At 35.7% G+C, this 18,056-nt stretch overlaps 5 protein-coding genes and 1 long non-coding RNA gene across 9 annotated transcripts in view; 5 read left to right on the top strand and 1 right to left on the bottom strand.

The window, feature by feature from the left end:
- Positions 1–1,202: 1,202 nt before the first annotated feature.
- On the top strand, positions 1,203–3,625 carry LOC109608526 (putative inactive carboxylesterase 4). Of its 3 annotated transcripts, XM_049964452.1 has the most exons (10): positions 1,205–1,324; positions 1,375–1,533; positions 1,588–1,719; positions 1,774–2,113; positions 2,167–2,366; positions 2,423–2,767; positions 2,817–2,949; positions 3,062–3,203; positions 3,261–3,480; positions 3,583–3,625. In XM_049964452.1, exons 1-9 carry the CDS (start codon positions 1,283–1,285, stop codon positions 3,445–3,447), a joined length of 1,680 nt encoding a protein of 559 aa, XP_049820409.1. In that variant the 5' UTR covers positions 1,205–1,282; the 3' UTR covers positions 3,448–3,480; positions 3,583–3,625. The 3 variants fall into 3 exon arrangements, with proteins under 3 accessions (XP_049820410.1, XP_049820409.1, XP_049820408.1); XM_049964451.1 differs by having other exon boundaries at positions 3,261–3,583; XM_049964453.1 differs by lacking the exons at positions 3,062–3,203; positions 3,261–3,480; positions 3,583–3,625 and having other exon boundaries at positions 1,203–1,324; positions 2,825–2,951.
- LOC109608525 (venom carboxylesterase-6) lies at positions 3,455–5,248 on the top strand. The gene is made up of 6 exons (XM_049964062.1): positions 3,455–3,660; positions 3,711–3,845; positions 3,877–4,041; positions 4,098–4,431; positions 4,483–4,997; positions 5,060–5,248. The coding sequence occupies exons 1-6, from the start codon at positions 3,601–3,603 to the stop codon at positions 5,246–5,248; spliced, it is 1,398 nt and encodes a 465-aa protein (XP_049820019.1). The 5' UTR covers positions 3,455–3,600.
- Positions 5,249–5,252: 4 nt separating this feature from the next.
- Positions 5,253–5,712, top strand: LOC126264952 (uncharacterized). The gene is made up of 2 exons (XR_007547525.1): positions 5,253–5,385; positions 5,483–5,712. It is a non-coding gene; the product is annotated as an uncharacterized LOC126264952 (long non-coding RNA).
- Positions 5,713–9,585: 3,873 nt separating this feature from the next.
- LOC109608581 (uncharacterized) overlaps positions 9,586–18,056 on the bottom strand; it is a 34,915-nt gene continuing 26,444 nt past the window's right edge. The window contains exons 2-5 of the mRNA XM_049965075.1: positions 10,316–10,645; positions 9,999–10,258; positions 9,789–9,942; positions 9,586–9,725 (exon numbers count right to left, since the gene is read on the bottom strand). Coding sequence (XP_049821032.1) covers positions 9,692–9,725; positions 9,789–9,942; positions 9,999–10,258; positions 10,316–10,611 — 744 coding nt within the window. The 5' untranslated portion in view covers positions 10,612–10,645 and the 3' untranslated portion in view covers positions 9,586–9,691. The remainder of the gene's footprint in view (positions 9,726–9,788; positions 9,943–9,998; positions 10,259–10,315; positions 10,646–18,056) is intronic.
- Positions 11,554–12,619, top strand: LOC109608582 (protein FRA10AC1 homolog). Its single transcript, XM_020025027.2, has 3 exons — positions 11,554–11,890; positions 11,952–12,111; positions 12,164–12,619. The coding sequence occupies exons 1-3, from the start codon at positions 11,609–11,611 to the stop codon at positions 12,454–12,456; spliced, it is 735 nt and encodes a 244-aa protein (XP_019880586.1). The 5' UTR covers positions 11,554–11,608; the 3' UTR covers positions 12,457–12,619.
- LOC109608524 (uncharacterized) overlaps positions 13,513–18,056 on the top strand; it is a 60,230-nt gene continuing 55,686 nt past the window's right edge. For both annotated transcript variants that reach the window (XM_020024965.2, XM_049965074.1), the window contains exon 1: positions 13,513–13,875. In XM_020024965.2, the coding sequence (XP_019880524.2) occupies positions 13,702–13,875 (174 nt within the window). In that variant the 5' untranslated portion in view covers positions 13,513–13,701. The remainder of the gene's footprint in view (positions 13,876–18,056) is intronic.

Here is an 18,056-nt window from a genome sequence, read left to right as displayed (position 1 = left end):
AGAGTTACTAAATGCATTCGCAAAGATTAATTTATATGGTGCGCCAGCGCGCACTAGCACGGCGCATTGTCTCTGAGAATGGGGATTCCTACTACCGGGCCAAATTTTATTCTCTTTGTCGTGCATCCATCTCTTACAACATCCAGACACGGAGAGCATGTTTCGCACTGTATATATACAGTGACAAAAATGATGAACGTGTCTACTCGCGTATTGAAACGGAACATCAATACAAATTTTGAGTATGTTACATTAAGATTGTTTAATAAAATTGTTTAAGAAATAATTACACATCAATTTCATTAAAATACTGTGGAACACAATCACATAATTTTCGTTAATTTTCACAAATTGTAAATTGTGATAACTGTGTGGCAATCGTATACAATTGATATTTCTAAGAATTTTTTCGATTTTTGTTGTTTGAGAAGTATTTTCGTAATATTTAGTGACAATTATTATTTTCCGCATTTTAATTTCAGAAATTAATTATGTTTTGATTGATTGAAATTATAGTTTAACTTGAACTACTTTTCTAATTTATTTTGAATGTATATTTTTAAATAAAATTGCTACACAGTACAATGTAAACATTTTACTGCCAATTACATGTAGAATATAAAAAATTAAAAATATACAGTGTCCCAATGTACAATGGGACGGTTATGCCAAGCCAAGACTTCTACACAGCTTCCCTGTCCGCCCTCGCAGGTCTCCTCTACCGTCACCCTCGGTTCGAGTACCATCCCCTGCTTAGCACTTCCGCTGATTCCACCCAAGTACTATAAGTATGGTACTCGAACCGAGGGTGACGGTAGAGGAGACCTGCGAGGGCGGACAGTCAAGCTCCGTCAGGGAAGCTGAGTAGAAGTCTTGGCTTGGCTTGGCATAACCGTCGGGATCACCGCGTTTCATGCGACTCCTAATTGTTTGACTATTAGTTATAATCCTGTGCCTGTTAGTTCAATTACATTGTAAGGACTATTTGCGTATTATTTAAAATTCGAAATGGCCCATAATCCTGACCGCGCTGCGACATATATATACAATTGTAGAAAGTAACGTTTAATAAAATTCACTGATTAATTTGTGTTGCTAATTGAAGGCCAATGCCTTATTTATCTGCGAAAAAATATATATTGCCAAAGAATAAAAAAATTACACTCCTTATCACTCATTTATCTTAATAAATGTATCGCCCCAGAATGTATAACACATCGTGTCGTTTTGAAATACCACCAGACTATTTATTGGTTTTAAATTAAAACAAAAGCTGTTTAACATGAACTCCATATTTTGTTTATTTTTAATGACAACTTCAGTGGTAAGAAGTGGCACGAAACATAATTATTTATATTTAATTTAATCATTTAGTTTGGGAATGACCCGATCATCGATCTTCCAACTGGCACGATTAGAGGGAAAGTTATTGGGAATAATTGTTCCGACTACAGTTGTCCGAGTAGTTGTCCATTTTATTCATACACTGAAATTCCATTTGGACAGCCACCTGTTGGCCCTTTAAGATTCCAGGTTAAACTTGTGCTAGAAACAATAATTTATGTCATATTGAGTTGTGGTTTTCAGGCTCCAAAACCCGTAAAGAGCTGGACTGGCGTTTTGGACTGTACCGAAAGCAGGAAATTATGCTTCAACGTTTACGGATCTTTTCCGTACGAAACGGAAGATTGTCTGTTGCTCAACGTTTACACGCCCGTCGTAATAATTTTTTTCATTTAAAAGTCCAATAAACTTGACTTGATTAAATTTTAGCCACCCTGTATGAGAACAAAACTGCCCGTTTTGTTTCAAATTTACGGAGGCGGATTCATGAACGGTGTGGCCACTTTCGACGCATTAGGACCCCATTATTTCATGCGAGAGAATCTCGTTGTCGTCACTACGTATTATAGAATCGGACCGTGGGGTTTTTTGTCAACCGGTGACAAAGTGATACCCGGAAACGCGGGACTAAAGGACCAATGTCTGGCTTTGAAATGGGTACAAACCAACATTCATTTGTTCGGCGGTGATCCTCGCAAAGTCACAGTGATGGGAGTGAGTGCAGGGGCAGCTTCCGCTACCTATCAGTTGTTGAGTAGACGATGTGGAGGTGTGCTTCGTAATCGTAATGTTAATAAAATGTTTACACGAAGATTGTTTCAGGAACGTTCCGAGCGGCGATAGCCTTAAGTGGTTCCGCTTTAAATCCATGGGCATATCAAAGACATCACGTGGAAGTTGCTTATCAAGTTGCAAACAACATTAATCCCCTGTTTCAAAGGAATAACTCCACCAAAGAAATGTTCACATTCCTGCAAACGGTTTCTAATGCGGATTTAAAAAATGCATCTCTCAACATCAGGGTATATAGTAGTTTAGTGTTTTTTTTTGATTATGCAGGAAATCGTTTATATTTTAGCTTTCCTACACTGATCAAATGGCACAAGGATTTTATTTTGCTCCCGTCACGGAGGTGGACAACGAAAGTGCGTTCTTAAACAGGAAAATGTACGGGCTTCTAGAAACAGGATCGTTTAATAGGGTGCCCATTTTGATGGGAATTAGTTCGGAGGAAGAACTTTATAGATACGCAGACACGAATAATTTTAAATTGTACATGCAAACTTTCGATTCTAATCCACGTTTGCTGGTGCCCGAAGACATGCACGTTACTAACGATACTGAAAAATTGGCTTTGGGACAAATTATTCGAAAGTTATATACCGGAGGTTTACTTGCTGACGATCTTATTGCCTCTGTTAAAGTAATCAATAACGATGTATTTTGTTGTCCGTTCACTAATCGAGTTTTAGTATTTTAGTGATACATGCTTCAACAGGCCTTTAATAAGATACGCTCAGCTTCAGTCAACTTACACTGACGTTTATTTTTACCAATTTTCCTACTACGGAAAACTGAGTCGCACTACCTTTCCACAACCTGAAGGTTAATATAATAATAATAATAATAGCAATCGTAATCGTAATATTATTATTAATAATAATAATAATAATAATAAAAAAAGAGACAACTGAATGTACGAGTGACATAATTTCAGGTCTCGGAAAAAGTTCCCACACTGCGGATGCGAATTATCTTTGGGTATTGAACGGAAACGACGATTTGCTGGATTATCCAGAAAGTGACATTCTAACATCGAAGAGATATGTTAAAATGTATTCGAATTTCGTAAAGTTCCTGTAAACAATTAATTAATATCGAGTGTAACAACATTGATGCAGCTATCATAATTTTAGAAATCCAACGCCGGATAGAAGCGAATTATTACAACAAATTAAATGGTTAAAAATGGAACCGGACTTCTTGAATTATTTGGACATCGACTCGAATTTGACAATGAAAATCAATCCGAAGAGTGAACATTATTTTGAATGGGTCCATTTGTATAATAAATATGGAAAAAAACCGTTCGACACGTATTAATTAATTAATTAATTGATAAGCAGTTTTTTAAATGTAAATGATAGATTTTATAAAGATAAAGTTATTTTAAGTTGATTATTCGTGTATCTCTTCACATATTTATTATCTTTGATCACATTACTTTGGTATTTTTAGTTTTTGGTTGAATTGATCATGGGCAAAATGATTACTAATTGTGCACTGTTCATTCTCTTGAGCTTTCTTAAGCTCGGCGTAAGTACAATTATGTCTTTAATTGGATCATTAGTAATTTAAATTAAAAGTTTTCAGATTTAATAGTGGAAGTGGAGAGTGGCAAAGTGAAGGGCTATCAAAGAACGACAATAACAAATGTAACTTATTATGCTTATCAAGGAATTCCATATGCTCAACCGCCAGTCGGAGAGTTACGGTTCGAAGTAGTTAATAAAAATAGGTAGAAGTCAACAATCAATCAATCAATCAATCTTTTATAATTCTCAGGCGTCGAAACCTGCTCTGGATTGGGAGGGAGTTCTGGACGTGAAAAAGAATTCCAAATTCTGTTATCAAGTCTCTTCCAATGAAGAAGGAGAAGACGAAGACTGTCTGTATTTGAACGTCTTCACCCCAGTGGTAAAAAGTACATTAAAACTAACGACTATTGTAATCAAAATTAATAATTACTCCAGAAACCGAACGAGAACGCTTCACTTCCAGTTTTGGTGACGATTTACGGTGGTGCATTCAAAAACGGTCGCGCTTCTTCGACAAACCCTCGCGTTTTCATGGAGAGAGATATTGTGGTAGTCAGTTTGAATTACAGAGTCGGAGTATTCGGATTCCTGTCCACAAATGATGTCACCATTCCCGGCAACAACGGACTCAAGGATCAAAATTTGGCATTGCAGTGGGTGCAACGAAACATCCACCTCTTCGGGGGAGATCCCGCTAAAGTCACCCTTAATGGACAAAGTGCTGGTTCGGCATCAGTTGCTTTCCACTATTTGAGTCCCAAATCTGCTGGTAAAATGTTATTTTTTCAAAGCTCGTATTATTGATTAAGTTGTGCCTCAGGATTGTTTAGGGCAGGAGTGGGAGAGAGTGGAGTACCTCTGTGCAACTTCGCTTACGCCAGAACCGCAAACGCAACCGCCTACAATCTGGCCAAAAGCTTGAACGAATTAATCACAAATGAAACCTCTTCATCGGATCTTCTGACATTTCTAAGAAGCGTTGCGGCTCGAGACTTGGACGCAGCCGCTGCTGACCTCAAGGAATGGGCTCCGGTCGTGGAACCCGAACATGAGGGTGCTTTCGTCACCGAACCTTTTTACGAAGCGATCCAGCAGGGACACATTAACAAGGCTCCTCTTATCCTAGGTTTTAATTCCGAGGAGGCGATCGTGCAAAAAGGTGAAAATTTGGATTCGTTCAAAAAGGAGATGGCCAGGTACGACGGTGACGTTAGGAAGTTGGTGAATGTGGACATGCACATTACGGATAACGCAAACTTGACGGGTGTGGGAACGGCCATAAGGCTTATGTACACCACCGGAGATCTACAGGACGATTTAGGAGCTGCCATCAGAGTAAATACGTATATGTTATGTTTGCTCGGACTCAATTCATACTAAAAATAATTAATTTTCAGTACTTCAGTGACAATCAATACACAAGGTCAATAACAAAGTATGCCAAACTACAGTCACAATTCACAGATGTTTACTTCTACGTGTTTTCCTATCACGGTACATTAGGTGGTAACGATGTCGAAGTGGAAGGTTTGTTTTATTTGTTGAGAGAGTGTACATCAAAATTTACATATACCTCCGATTTATAGGTGCTGAAAAAGTGGCACATGGCGAAGAAAAGGCTTATCTTTGGCTAAACGATAAGTTAAATCTTGAGGATTATCCAGAACCTGATGGCGTAACTAGTGAAAGATTTGTAACCATGTTGACTAACTTTGTGAAAACTGTGTGAGTTACATTAATGCATATTAATTATTCTTAAAAATTATTAATAGATAAAAATGTATTTTAATAATTGTTTGTCATGTAATGTTAATTTTTAGGAATCCAACACCTGAACAGGAAGAAATCACTCAAAACATAACTTGGCCCAAAGTGACTACTGAAAACTTTTATTATTTAGATATTGATACAGATCTATCTGTGCAAACTAATCCGAAATCTTTTACTTTCAGCAACTGGGAACTGATTTACGATTATTACGCTATTCGGCCATTTGACACTTATTAAATGCATACATGATATAATAAATTAAAATTGCCTGGAATAAAAATCAGTAGTTTTTCTATTCAGATAGACAAAAGGGAAGGCTGAAGTTACATAAACGGCTTGTGTTTGGATGGTAGTTATAAGACCGCAACGTACTTGCCTCCCCATTTACGAATCTAACGTAGTGTTATATCTGCCAAAATTTCAACACCAACGACGGTGACGTATAATATATTTTGCATGCAATACATAAAAATTAATAAATATTTGTATAACTTTAAATGTAATTTTTAGTTTTCAATAGTCAGAATGGTTTTTTGTTTGTTTATTTGAGAATTATGAATTGTTTTTTTATATAATAAACTAATTTAAGGGAAAGCCGGAACATTTTTAACATAGGACAACAGATGGCGAGAGTGGAAGTAGAGTGGTCATCAATCGATATATATATATATATATGTCGGAGGGTTCATGTGAAACGCAAGTAGTACTATGGGTTGCATACTTATAGTACTTGGGTGGAATCAGCGGAAGTGCTAAGCAGGGGATGGTACTCGAACCGAGGGTGACGGTAGAGGAGACCTGCGAGGGCGGACAGTTAAGCTCCGTCAGGGAAGCTGCGTAGAAGTCTTGGCTTGGCATAACCGTCGGGATCACCGCGTTTCATACAACTTCTACCTAATTGTTTGACTATTAGTTGTAATCCTGTGCCTGTTAGTTCAATTACATTGTAAGGACTATTTGCGTGTTATTTAATATTCGAAATGGCCGATAATCCTGACCGCGCTGCGACATCAGAAGTGGGATCTGAATCAAGATTTGAATCAGGATCAGGATCTGGATCTGGTGGAAGTGAAGTGAAGTGGGAGTCTTTATTGGAACAACAAAATAGGAACTTTTTGGCTCTTCTACAAGCTCTGCGGCCACCGTCGAATCAGGTCAGTGTAGAATTGCCAGAGTTTGATCCGGATACAGAGAACGCTGATGCACAAGCTTGGATCTCGACGGCAGATATGTGCATTTCGGACAAATCAATGAGTGGTGCTCCCTTGATAATTTTGCTTAGTAAAGCTTTAAGGGGTCAAGCATCCTCTTGGCTATCAAAAGTGACATACCCGGAGATGACGTGGTCGGAATTTAAAGACATTTTTGCGTCAAGATATCATTGTCCCGAAACAACAGCGACTGTTTTTCTAAATTTCCTAAACAATAAGCCAAAGGATGATGAATGTCTTGCATCGTATGCAGCTCGCCAAATGACGTCGCTAATGACTAGGTGTTCGAATCTGACAAGAGAAGAAATTCTAGCGAGTGCGGTTCTTGCACATATCGCATCATTCGAACCCAGGACTCGTCGACTTGCGATTACCTCCGACATCGATACAAGAGCTAAACTGCTAAAAGAACTGACCGTTTTTTCTTATATGAAAAGGAAATCAACGACGAACGACCTCGACCACAACCCCAATAAAAAGCCTAATTTACCAATGGCTTCAACAATATGTTACAATTGTGGGAAATTGGGTCATAAATCGGACAAGTGTCGGAGCTCAAGAAATGATGAGAACCAGATGTCGAGACCCAGTACCTCGAGTGGACACCCATCATTCAATGGACCAAATTCAACGAAGCCATCGATTGCCTGTTTCAAGTGTGGACGACAGGGACACTTTGCATCACGTTGTACTGTACCCAACCACTTAGACGCCAATCCGTAGTCGAAGGGATCAAGTACCGAGCGTCGCGTCAATATGTGTTTGGTAAACACACCTGCAGCCACTTTAAAACATAAGGGTGAGAAGTTTTCATTTTGTTTTGATTCCGGGTCGGAATGTTCGCTCATTAAAAAAATCTATATCACTTAAGCTTAATGGTAAACGATTTTCTAATGTTGTTGTTATGACTGGCATGGGACAGATGAGTATAAACAGTACCTAACAAATTTAGGCTGTTGTTGAAATTTATAATATCTCTCTTGAAGTATTGTTTCATTTTTTACCGGATTATTGTTTGCAACATGACACAATGATTGACCGAGAAATTTTGAGTAAAGGATTAGCTGTTCATATGACATTTGAGGAACTTAGCCTAAAGAAAATCAATGTAGTTAACATGTGCGTTTTAAACGATTCCTACAAAATTAATTTTCAAAATTTAGACATAGAAACTGACAAAAGCTAGATTTTCTTTTCATATGGAGAAATGTTCTTTTCTTAAAAAAGTCTATTCAATATCTTGTATATCAAGTTTATGAAGTATGCAAAATTTACATAAATATCATAAAGTCATGTTTGATCGCTCTAAAGTCAGACACCAAACAAAATTTGACCCTATGTTTAGAATTGTTTTCTTCCTGATAGAGGTATTGAATGGTAATCTATATTTTTGAAGTCATTAAGTAGCAATCGAACTTATAAGTAAGCGCATGAAAAATCGTGGAAAATGCCAGAAAGTTATATTCCAGTTGAACTTGAAGGCGTTGAAAGAGACGTCAGTTTGAGTCCCAGTAGTGAGACTGTGGATTGTCTTACATGTGTCGATCTGTAACTGCAAGTGCAAAATCAGTTGGTTTTGATCATGGCGCAGGGGGCAGAGGCAATGTAGAGACGTTGTGTGTAGATGATCATTGTTTAGACGATGATTCATGTGTTTAATTGGGAATATTAACAAAGGCATTTGAATTATTATCAATGTTCATGTTTGGATATTTTGAAATAGATCTAAACAGTACCTGTGTTGAATGGAATCGGTTGTCTTATTTTGGGAAAGAGTTAATTGTAAAAATGTAATAATTATTTTATGAGTGTCTTGTAACAGATATTTATTTGGTATGACCGCATAAAGAAAATGCCAGAAAACTTTGTACCCAATGACGATGATTTAATCACTTTTTCTGAAGAAGAAGAATCAACGTAAATAATAGTTTAAATCTTAATTTTATTCATTTTTTTATATTTTTTATTATTATTTTATCATTGGACTGAAAACTGTGTGGACACTGATTAAGTTGAGAGCCGTCGCTGGTAAAGTGGCGAAGAGATTTTATCGCTGGTTAAGTGATAATTTCTAGTGAGAGCCGTCGCTGGTAAAGTGGCGAAGAGATTTTATCGCTGATTAAGTGATAATTTCTAGTGAGAGCCGTCGCTGGTTAAGTGGCGAAGAGATTTTATCGCTGGTTAAGTGATAATTTCTGTTGAGAGTCATCGCTGGTTAAGTGATGACGAGTCTGTATTGCTGGTTAAGTGATGCAGATCTTGAGGTTTTCATGTCCATAGATAAACTCTAGTCTTATATTCGAAAATATCGTAGATGTAACACGCATTGGGGCAAACTTTTATGCATTTGATTTGAAAGGTTGATAAAACTATCGATAGCCTGATATTAGTCAGGAAAAGCCGAATGAACTATTACTGTTTGAACTTAATTTGCAGGAAAGTCACACGAGGACGTGTGACTTGTCAGAATGGCCGTGTCGGAGGGTTCATGTGAAACGCAAGTAGTACTATGGGTTGCATACTTATAGTACTTGGGTGGAATCAGCGGAAGTGCTAAGCAGGGGATGGTACTCGAACCGAGGGTGACGGTAGAGGAGACCTGCGAGGGCGGACAGTTAAGCTCCGTCAGGGAAGCTGCGTAGAAGTCTTGGCTTGGCATAACCGTCGGGATCACCGCGTTTCATACAACTTCTACCTAATTGTTTGACTATTAGTTGTAATCCTGTGCCTGTTAGTTCAATTACATTGTAAGGACTATTTGCGTGTTATTTAATATTCGAAATGGCCGATAATCCTGACCGCGCTGCGACATATATATAATATATAACTTGCTATATTAATATACTCTGAAGTTAAGTAACCCAAAATAAGAAAACAGTACTCTCAGTAATACCAGTCTAATCTATTTTTAGATCTGGAGTTTGTTTTATTTATAAACTCGATTAAATTTCAACTACGAAAATAAAACATTAACATTAATTATTAAATATTTAATTCACAAATAAATACTATAAATAAATAAATAAATAAATAGGATAAGAAAGTTAATTATTGTAAATCCTTCGAGTACAATTTCGCCAGTCTGAAAAAATAAATAAATAAATTAGTTATTGTAATTAGTAAGAATATTAATAAGATATCTTACTTTTTGTAGGACATTTTTTGGTTAATTTTTTTGAGGTAATTTTGTGTGTCGCAGTAAATTCCTTCACACTTAGATGTGTTCTGTTGTGTGCCGTTTGGAAAAGACTCGATGGCACCCAAAACGTATTGCGTAACGTTGTTTAACTTTTCATCAGCTGCAAAAATGTGAGCGTTAACTCAATAACTCCGCCTGTAAATGACGTATGGTTACCTGTATCTTTTGGCGATTTGAACTGCCTCATTTCTTCGTCTTCTCCCGAATCGTCCTTATGTTTCAAGGACGGGATGAAGAGCAAAAGACAAAGGATAGCTATTAAACTGACGATTTTTTTAAATATCACCAATTTAAGGATGATTTTTCCTATCGTGAATAGATCCAGTTTCAATTTCAACTTGTCGAAGATGTTCAACATTCCGTGAGGCATTCCGTAGAACACTTGCGTCGGGGCACCATAGATCGGTGCTTGGTAACTGCAAAAAAACAACGACAATTTGTCTCAACATCATTAAACTTATCAAATCGTCTACTTGTAGCTTGGTGGTCCGTAGTTTGGTTGCGGTGGCCCATAACTTGGTTGTGGAGGCGGGTTGTTTTGTTGCGGTGGTCCGTACGTTTGTTGCGGTGGACCATAACTTTGTTGCGGTGGCCCGTAAGTGTTTTGGGGTGCAGGGTAAGCTTCGTTAAAATCACGATCCTTCAGCACCTGAACCGGACCACTTTCACTGTGAGATTTCGTGTAGGCCTCGATGTAAGAATCTCTCGTCCCTTTGTTCGCCACTATAAAATTCACAAAAAGCAACAAAATCAAACTTTTTCGATACATTTTGTGTCCTTTCGGTTCGGAGACGGCTTGCAGACTAAAAAAAAATTGATGTAGCGTAATGTGCCTTATAATTTGTTCCACTTACATGTTTTATTTATTCGAATTAACTCGGTTAAGTTGGATTGTTATGCGTCGCATATAGACAAATAATGCGGACGTGTATGATACGCATCTTAATTAAGTTGTACCGTCATTAAAAGTTTTATTCCTGATTGATTGTTGATTGTTTAAAAGGTTCTTTGGGCGTGGAACTTATTAATTTCATTTCCAAAATTGTGCCCATTCGAAATTGGGGTTTGAGCGGTCCAAAATTCATGTCATTGTTTTCGATAACAATCAACTCTCCTAATTTTTGTAATGATGGATACATGTGAACGGGATGAGAGTGAAGTTTTTACATTCAAGTAATGTTTTTGAATATTATATAATTTACTAGCTGGGTTTTTCGTAATTGTTAGATAAAGAATTACGTGATTATTAAATTTTCTTTGTAAAACCGCATTTTGTCTGTTTTATAGTTGAAAATAACTGTAAAAGGTTTTTTTTATTTTTATTCAATTGAATAACATACATTTTTATTTATTTATTATTAATTTAACTTTAATTTAATTGTTTATAAATATCGTGGAAAAATCGAATGTATTTGGAAACTATTTACATGATATTTGTGTAAAAGTAAAATGAAATTAAATAAATTAAATGAATAAATAAAATAAATAAATATAAATAAGTAACTAAGTAACTAAAGTAAGTATGTAACTAAGTAAAGTAAGTAGTAAGTAAAGTAAGTAGTAAGTAAACAAATAAATAAATAAATAAATAAATGAGTGGAGTTTTATTCTATTAAATGTGTAAATTACTTATTGATGTTATATCTCCATCTATAACTTTAAATCTGTGGTCTAGATGACAGTTACTAAATCAATGGTTCACAAATTTTAATGTGAGGTTATGTCAGTTGTTTACCGTTTTCAATATTTGGCAGAAAAACAGAAAAATGTCGGATTTAAGAACCCAAATGCGCTACTTAAACCCTTACGATATGCATAAATTATTGATAAATGAATACGTATTACGAAGGCCTGGTGACACAAGACAATTGAAAAGAGATACTTCAAAGGACAAAACTGATTTTGATGTGTTAAAAGAGAATCACAAATTTTTGTGGGACGAAGAACAAATTCCTGACAGTTGGGAATTACAGTTTGCCAAGAAATATTATGACAAGTTGTTTAAGGAATACTGCATCGCTGATCTTAGTTTATACAAAGAGAATAAGGTAGATTATTTTTTAATGGCACTTATTAATGCATAGTTGCTAAGTTTGATGTTTTTGAAAGATAGCTCTACGATGGAGGATTGAAAGGGAAGTTGTGACTGGAAAAGGTCAATTTATTTGTGGTAATAAAAAGTGTGACGAAAAAAATGATTTAAGGACGTGGGAAGTGAATTTTTCGTATAAAGAAAAAGATGAACAGAAAAACGCCCTCATTAAAATAAGTAAGTTCATATAAGTTTATCTATTGAATTTATTGATTTTTGTTTTTTTAAGGATTGTGCCCTGATTGTTCCTACAAACTAAACTATCACACAAAGAAACGTGAAGTGAAGCGTCTAAAACGCAAATCAAAAACAATTGTTTTTGATAAGAAACATAAAAAACATAATTCAGAAAGTGAGGAGCCATCGACAAGTACTCATAAGCCTTCCCCAGACCAACAAGTTTCAATACATGTGCCTAATTTAGAATGTTCGAAAGAAACTACATGGGATCAACATAAACCAGAAGAAATTAAGTCCAGGGAAGAAGAAATGGAAGATTATTTACAAGATTTATTGTTATAAGCGAAGAATGTTTTATGTTGAATTATATAACATATAAAATTGTATATAATTTATGTCCTATCGATATGTAAATCGATGCACACAAAAATTCTGATAGAATATTTGGTTCTAAATAACTAGGTTATGTTGAGTTAATAATAAAACATTTAGGCAACTACTTTTACATCGACGCTTTAATAATAGTATTCTCTTGGATATGTTAATATTTTATTAAAATAGATTAAATAATATTGAAAATGATTATCACTTAGCTGAGAATTGTTAATTATGTTTTGATAACAGTATTTAAATGTCGCTTTATCTATTATAGTTCATTTCACATTTTTTAATTTTATTGATAAATTTCAATAAATAAAATAAATGTATTTTATTGAAATTATTTGTTAAAGGTTCTATTTAAATAAATATTATATAATTTAAGTTTTGCTCTCCCAAATTGTGCTTGATTTGGGGCCGCTATGCGGGTGGTAGATTGTGTTTTAAAAATATACGTCGCCCGACAATTTAGAGCACGAATATATCTATCTAAGTTTCTTGTATTTTAAATAGCATCTAATATCACAAATTCATTCCGATAGAGTTAATGTGGAAACTGCTGGAAACGACTTTTTACGTAACAATCATAAAATTGTGTCAAGGTTTATCTCAATAATTGTGGACGCAACCAAAATTCAACGTATGTTATAATGTATTTTTAATAAATAGGCAAAGAGTTCGAATTTTTACTTGACGCACAATAGATTCAATTTTTGTTCGTAAGTTTATTAATATTGAAGTTGCTTCAAAAATTAGTTTGAAAACCAATATTTGTATAAAATTTAAATAATTTTGAGTCGGTAATTAAGAAAAGGTTTTGTCAAAACTTTATCGGTTTGGTAGAAACGATAATTTTGTGCAAAAAGTTTGATTTTCCGACGGATCCGAGCGTTGAGAGCAGCGTAAGTGACGAGCGAACGCGTCCGATCGTTCTTTCGCGGGCGCCGAAGAATGAGCAGCGCGGTCCGCGGTGTTGTGTGCTCCTCGAAACCGCCAGCCCAGCCTGTGCGCCAGATCGAATGCCCCTGCATCGCCGACCACACCGTCGCAGCGTCCGTCCGTCCGTCCGTAACTGGTTTCGCGTCCGTGTCCGCGTCCGCGACCGAGTGTGAAGAGTGATCGTGTACCAAAATGCGGGAAACGACGATGAGAGAAACGAATAAATAATAATAAATAAATGATGTGTTTTTTGTGTCGGTTGTGCGGGAAATGAGTGTGGAGCAGCAGAGCGGCGGGAGGCGATGGAGAGAAGAGCTGGTGGGCAAGAGGTTCCTGGTCGTCGACGGCGTCCTCAGGCCCAAGAAGGGCGTCGCGACCTGGGGGTGGCGCAGAGGTGTCATCCGTGCGGCCACACACACCGACAACCAACATCCGCTTCTTCAGGTAAGACAGTATTTAGCAAAAAGGGGGCGTGCCCTCATTTATTAAAGATTATCTATCTGTAGTAAACAAACATGAACGCACGTGGGTTTTATAAGAAATAATCAAAAGGGTCTTTTTTCAAGTTGGATTTTATAAGGGATATTCGAATGAGGGGTGTGTCAATACGGCGCGTTTTTACTATTTGACCAATAAATAAATATATAAATAGTAGTAAAAGTAAACAGATAGCAGTAGTAGTAACAGCAGCAGCAGCAGCAGCAGCAATAGTAGAAATTGTTTTGAATGCACGTGATTTTAAACTCGTAGTAGTAGTAGTAAACATGCGGTAATCTGTTTTATTCTAGGTCAATTGGTCCAGTTACTTGCTTGTAACTCATATTTCAGTTTGTTGATTCTTTTTACTGTTCCACTACATATTTATCATTTTATTTCAAATCAAAATTAAAAAATAGGACGCATTTAAAAATTTGATTTTGTTATTCCTCAATAATATTTATTAATATTAGGATAATTTATGACTTTATTAAGACATATTTTTTAAATTTAAATAATTTAGGACTGGTGCCTTTTGTTTTTGATATTTTTTTCCTTTATTCCTTTGTATCCTGGTACAAAGTTTTAGAAAAATATTATTTATTATTATTTCTGTTTTGTGTTAAATTCTGGTTCTGTTTCAAATAAGAATAACGAAAACAAAGAATTTAATGATGAATAATTATAAAAATGAAATCGGGAAGAAAACGTAGTTTGTTGTGTTGTGTGTGTGTGTGTGGGGAACGTACTGAATGCTCAAAATCTACGATGGGACGTCCGTTATTTAGGAACATGTTTAAAGGAAATCACTATACATACTCCGGGTGTTCCATGGCCTACTTTATGTATTTTAATTCGCATGTTTCATCTATGGGGTGTCATTAAGCCAATGATTAACGCCTAAGCTATAAATATTCTATAGTCAAAACAAACATTTCTAATTAATATATGTTAAAAATCTATAATTGATTATAATTACTAGTTTTATATATGTGAGAAATTTATTAAATAATATTTATTACAGGAAAATGAGTTTGGATTTAAATACTGAAAACAACTAATGAAATACCACTTTTTCTTGTTCATTGTGGTACACTCTACATATTTTAGCATTTATATACAGTCGATCTTAAGAAACAACATTAAAAGGTATGCCATCGATATACACAATAGATGGATCAGATTCTTCCTGAGTGGTTTATTACAATAAGCAATAGTTATCGATTACTAAGGAAGAAACATTTACATGAAGATTTAGGACTAATCTCAAGAAATTATATATGATAGATTAGTCAGTGTTAGTTAGTTGTTGTTGTTTTTAGGTTAGTAAAAAGTGGCAGCAAAATTAAAGATTTTTCATTGTATACTAACTATCGACAACCAGATATTGTAATCTTCTGAGGATTTAAAATGAATTACATTAATAGTTTGACGGCTATTTTAATAAATAATACATATTTTTTTAAACATTAAAAATAAAAGAATTTCTGGAAGTACATTTATGCCTTTAGTTTACACAACTTTCTTTGTAGTAGTGTCTTATATATCATTTATAGCTACTTATAATAATCAATCTCAATTGAATTTCTTTAATTAGTATGAATGATAAAAAGTAAAATTAATTATTAAAATATTAATTATTTCCAGTTTGAATAATTATTTATGAACAATAATATTAGTATAAATAAATAGAAATTAATTTATCTGACTAAAAATATTACATTAAAAAGGAAACTTTTTATTTATATCTAAAAATATCCGTAGCCCACCCCAGCTGCACGTTCCTCCAAGAGTATGCTCATAAGTTACCGGCACATATGACATCAACTCGTATGTGCTCGGAAATTTTCGTTTCAGGCAAGTGTTCAACATTTCGAGCAATCGTTATGTAGTCTTGTATGAGTGAGTGTGTGTGTGTGTGATGCGACCGATCGAGATCGGACGGGGTCAACAAACCGAAAATGTGTACCACACGCCGAATTAACCATTCTTTTCTCTTCTCCCGCAACTCCCTCATTTCTCCTCGTTTTTTTCCCTTTCTCTTTGTCACTTTTTGCCCAAAACTTACTGTTCCATGCCTTATATGGTAATAATAAACAACAACAATAATAATAATAATAATACTAATAAACTTCCATGAAATGGAACGTGTAAATTAAGGGAGGCTTGTGTCAAGTGGATATATTTTCGGGAGGTGGGGTGAAATTCCACGATGTCGGTTGGGTATCGATCCCTTTTCGGGGGTTGCGGCAACGGAGGCGAAAATAACGCGAACGCTGCCCCCAAAGCCGGAGGCAGCTAATTGAGACGCCGCCGTTCCCGATGCAAATTTTATTTTGCACCGTTGCGGCGACTGAAATAACGTAACGTTTTTGAGGGACATCATTTTATTAGATTAAAATCTATCAATTTAAACAACAGAGGGAACATTTAAATGTTTTTACGGATGAATATGATGTTCGTCTCGAGGTTGTTGAGTCTGAGCACGAAGATCTCACCCAGGATCTCCTCTTTTTTCTTCACAACTTCGGGTTTTTGCTCGAAGACGCAGTTCATGACCACAGTTTTCGACTTTGGGCGTTTTGTTTTTCGTTTGAGGGACTCGTTCATGCACAGACAGAACTTCTCTTCGCAGTTCCGTTTCTGTAGTTCTTCGTGGAGCACTTCCTCCGTGTATTTGTCGAATTTGTTCGTGTACTTGACGTTCTTGTCGACGTTGATCACGTTTTTGCCCTTGAGGAGCTCCACCATGTCTATCTTAACGAATTCGGTTGCCAACGTCGGAGTCTGTTCCGTCGTCGTCGTCGTCGTCGTCGTCATTATGGGCACTGATTGAGACTTGTCGATGTCCGAATTGATGGTGGTGTAAATTTCACCGATCTTCTTCTGATCCATGATGATGTCCATGTCGGTGATCATCTCAGAGTCTTGAAAACTCTTTGGGGCTTCCTTGTCCTGCAATTCGTCAATGGTAAAAGATCTTCGGTTCGCCGCCAGTCTGTTGTCGAAATCCATTCTTGAAGTCGGTTGATGAAAGTCGGCGAGTTTGGTCAAATTGCAGGAGGCCCCGTTTAATATTTTGTTCAAGAAGGACATTGTGCTGTGTCGAGTTCAGTTTTAGCAATTCATCTATGTAAGTGTTCTGGGAACGATCCCCAAAGAGTTTGTGTTATTTCGTATACGGTGAAATTGTAGCTGTCATTAAATGACGGATGTCCGTCTGTTAGTCAGTTCGGCAACAATGGATGTCTTTCAGCCGAATATACGTCGGACAGCTTCCGTTACTCGGGGTCACGCTGCAACGGCCGGGCTACGTACCGAATGCCCGAAATATCGAATGCTCGAAATATCGGATGCTCGCAACGGAAATATCCGAGAGCATCCGAGTCGATGTCACATGTGCGCGGCAGTCGCTCGTGCGCATGCTCGTGGAAGAACGTGCGGCTGGGACGGGCTGAGGGAATTTAATTTGAAAATCATATAAATAATGACTCGTTCACTTTGTAATATTCTTTGCAATTTTAAATTAATAACAATACTAGCATTATTAAATTAATACTAGTAAAATTTCAATTGGTACATAAATATTATATATGTTTTATAATTTTTGGATGTAAATTTACAATAAAAAATAGGTTTATACATTTTAATTTTAAGAGGTATTCATTGTAATATGCACAATATAGTTTGATCTCCAATCTTGACAATACATCTCAATATGCATGTTATTCTCTCAGCAGTATCACATTAGTATTAGAGAATGTGACAAAAACATTACAGGAAGTGTATATACACAATTTAAAATTTTACTTCTATAATATTTTGACAACAGGCATTCAATTTTTAGAAAAAATCTGAAGTATTATGCTACTGTGTTGATGTGAAAACCTTAATTTATTTAAATAGTGAAACTTAAGATATGTAACTAGACTTCATCTGTCACCAAATAAGTAAATGAATACTTTACCCTGAAGATACCTTAATAAAGTTTCTTGTTTAATATAATATTTTTCGTTAGACAAATTACTTTCTATTTATTTATAAACTTAGTATTATTGTTCAGAAGTAATTATTCAAAGTGAAAAATATATATTTTAATATTTATTTTACATTTTCATATTCATATTAATTAAAAGAGTTTTATTAAA

The sequence above is a fragment of the Aethina tumida genome, chromosome 3, assembly GCF_024364675.1.
Source record: "Aethina tumida isolate Nest 87 chromosome 3, icAetTumi1.1, whole genome shotgun sequence".
NCBI classification, from domain to species: domain Eukaryota; kingdom Metazoa; phylum Arthropoda; class Insecta; order Coleoptera; family Nitidulidae; genus Aethina; species Aethina tumida.
Note: the sequence above shows the minus strand (reverse complement) of the source record. Positions and strands in the feature narration are given on the sequence as shown.

What these genes read in the sequence shown, in the direction of transcription:
- LOC109608526 (XM_049964452.1), top strand. Translation starts at nt 1,283, where the DNA reads ATGAACTCCATATTTTGTTTATTTTTAATGACAACTTCAGTG. An exon ending in TCAACGTTTACACGCCCGTC is followed by an intron (nt 1,720 to 1,773) that starts GTAATAATTTTT and finishes ATTAAATTTTAG; the next exon opens with CCACCCTGTATGAGAACAAA. An exon ending in GTTGAGTAGACGATGTGGAG is followed by an intron (nt 2,114 to 2,166) that starts GTGTGCTTCGTA and finishes AGATTGTTTCAG; the next exon opens with GAACGTTCCGAGCGGCGATA.
- LOC109608525 (XM_049964062.1), top strand. Translation starts at nt 3,601, where the DNA reads ATGGGCAAAATGATTACTAATTGTGCACTGTTCATTCTCTTGAGCTTT. An exon ending in TGAACGTCTTCACCCCAGTG is followed by an intron (nt 4,042 to 4,097) that starts GTAAAAAGTACA and finishes TAATTACTCCAG; the next exon opens with AAACCGAACGAGAACGCTTC. An exon ending in ATTTAGGAGCTGCCATCAGA is followed by an intron (nt 4,998 to 5,059) that starts GTAAATACGTAT and finishes ATTAATTTTCAG; the next exon opens with TACTTCAGTGACAATCAATA.
- LOC109608582 (XM_020025027.2), top strand. Translation starts at nt 11,609, where the DNA reads ATGTCGGATTTAAGAACCCAAATGCGCTACTTAAACCCTTACGATATG. An exon ending in GTTTATACAAAGAGAATAAG is followed by an intron (nt 11,891 to 11,951) that starts GTAGATTATTTT and finishes TGTTTTTGAAAG; the next exon opens with ATAGCTCTACGATGGAGGAT. An exon ending in AAACGCCCTCATTAAAATAA is followed by an intron (nt 12,112 to 12,163) that starts GTAAGTTCATAT and finishes TGTTTTTTTAAG; the next exon opens with GATTGTGCCCTGATTGTTCC.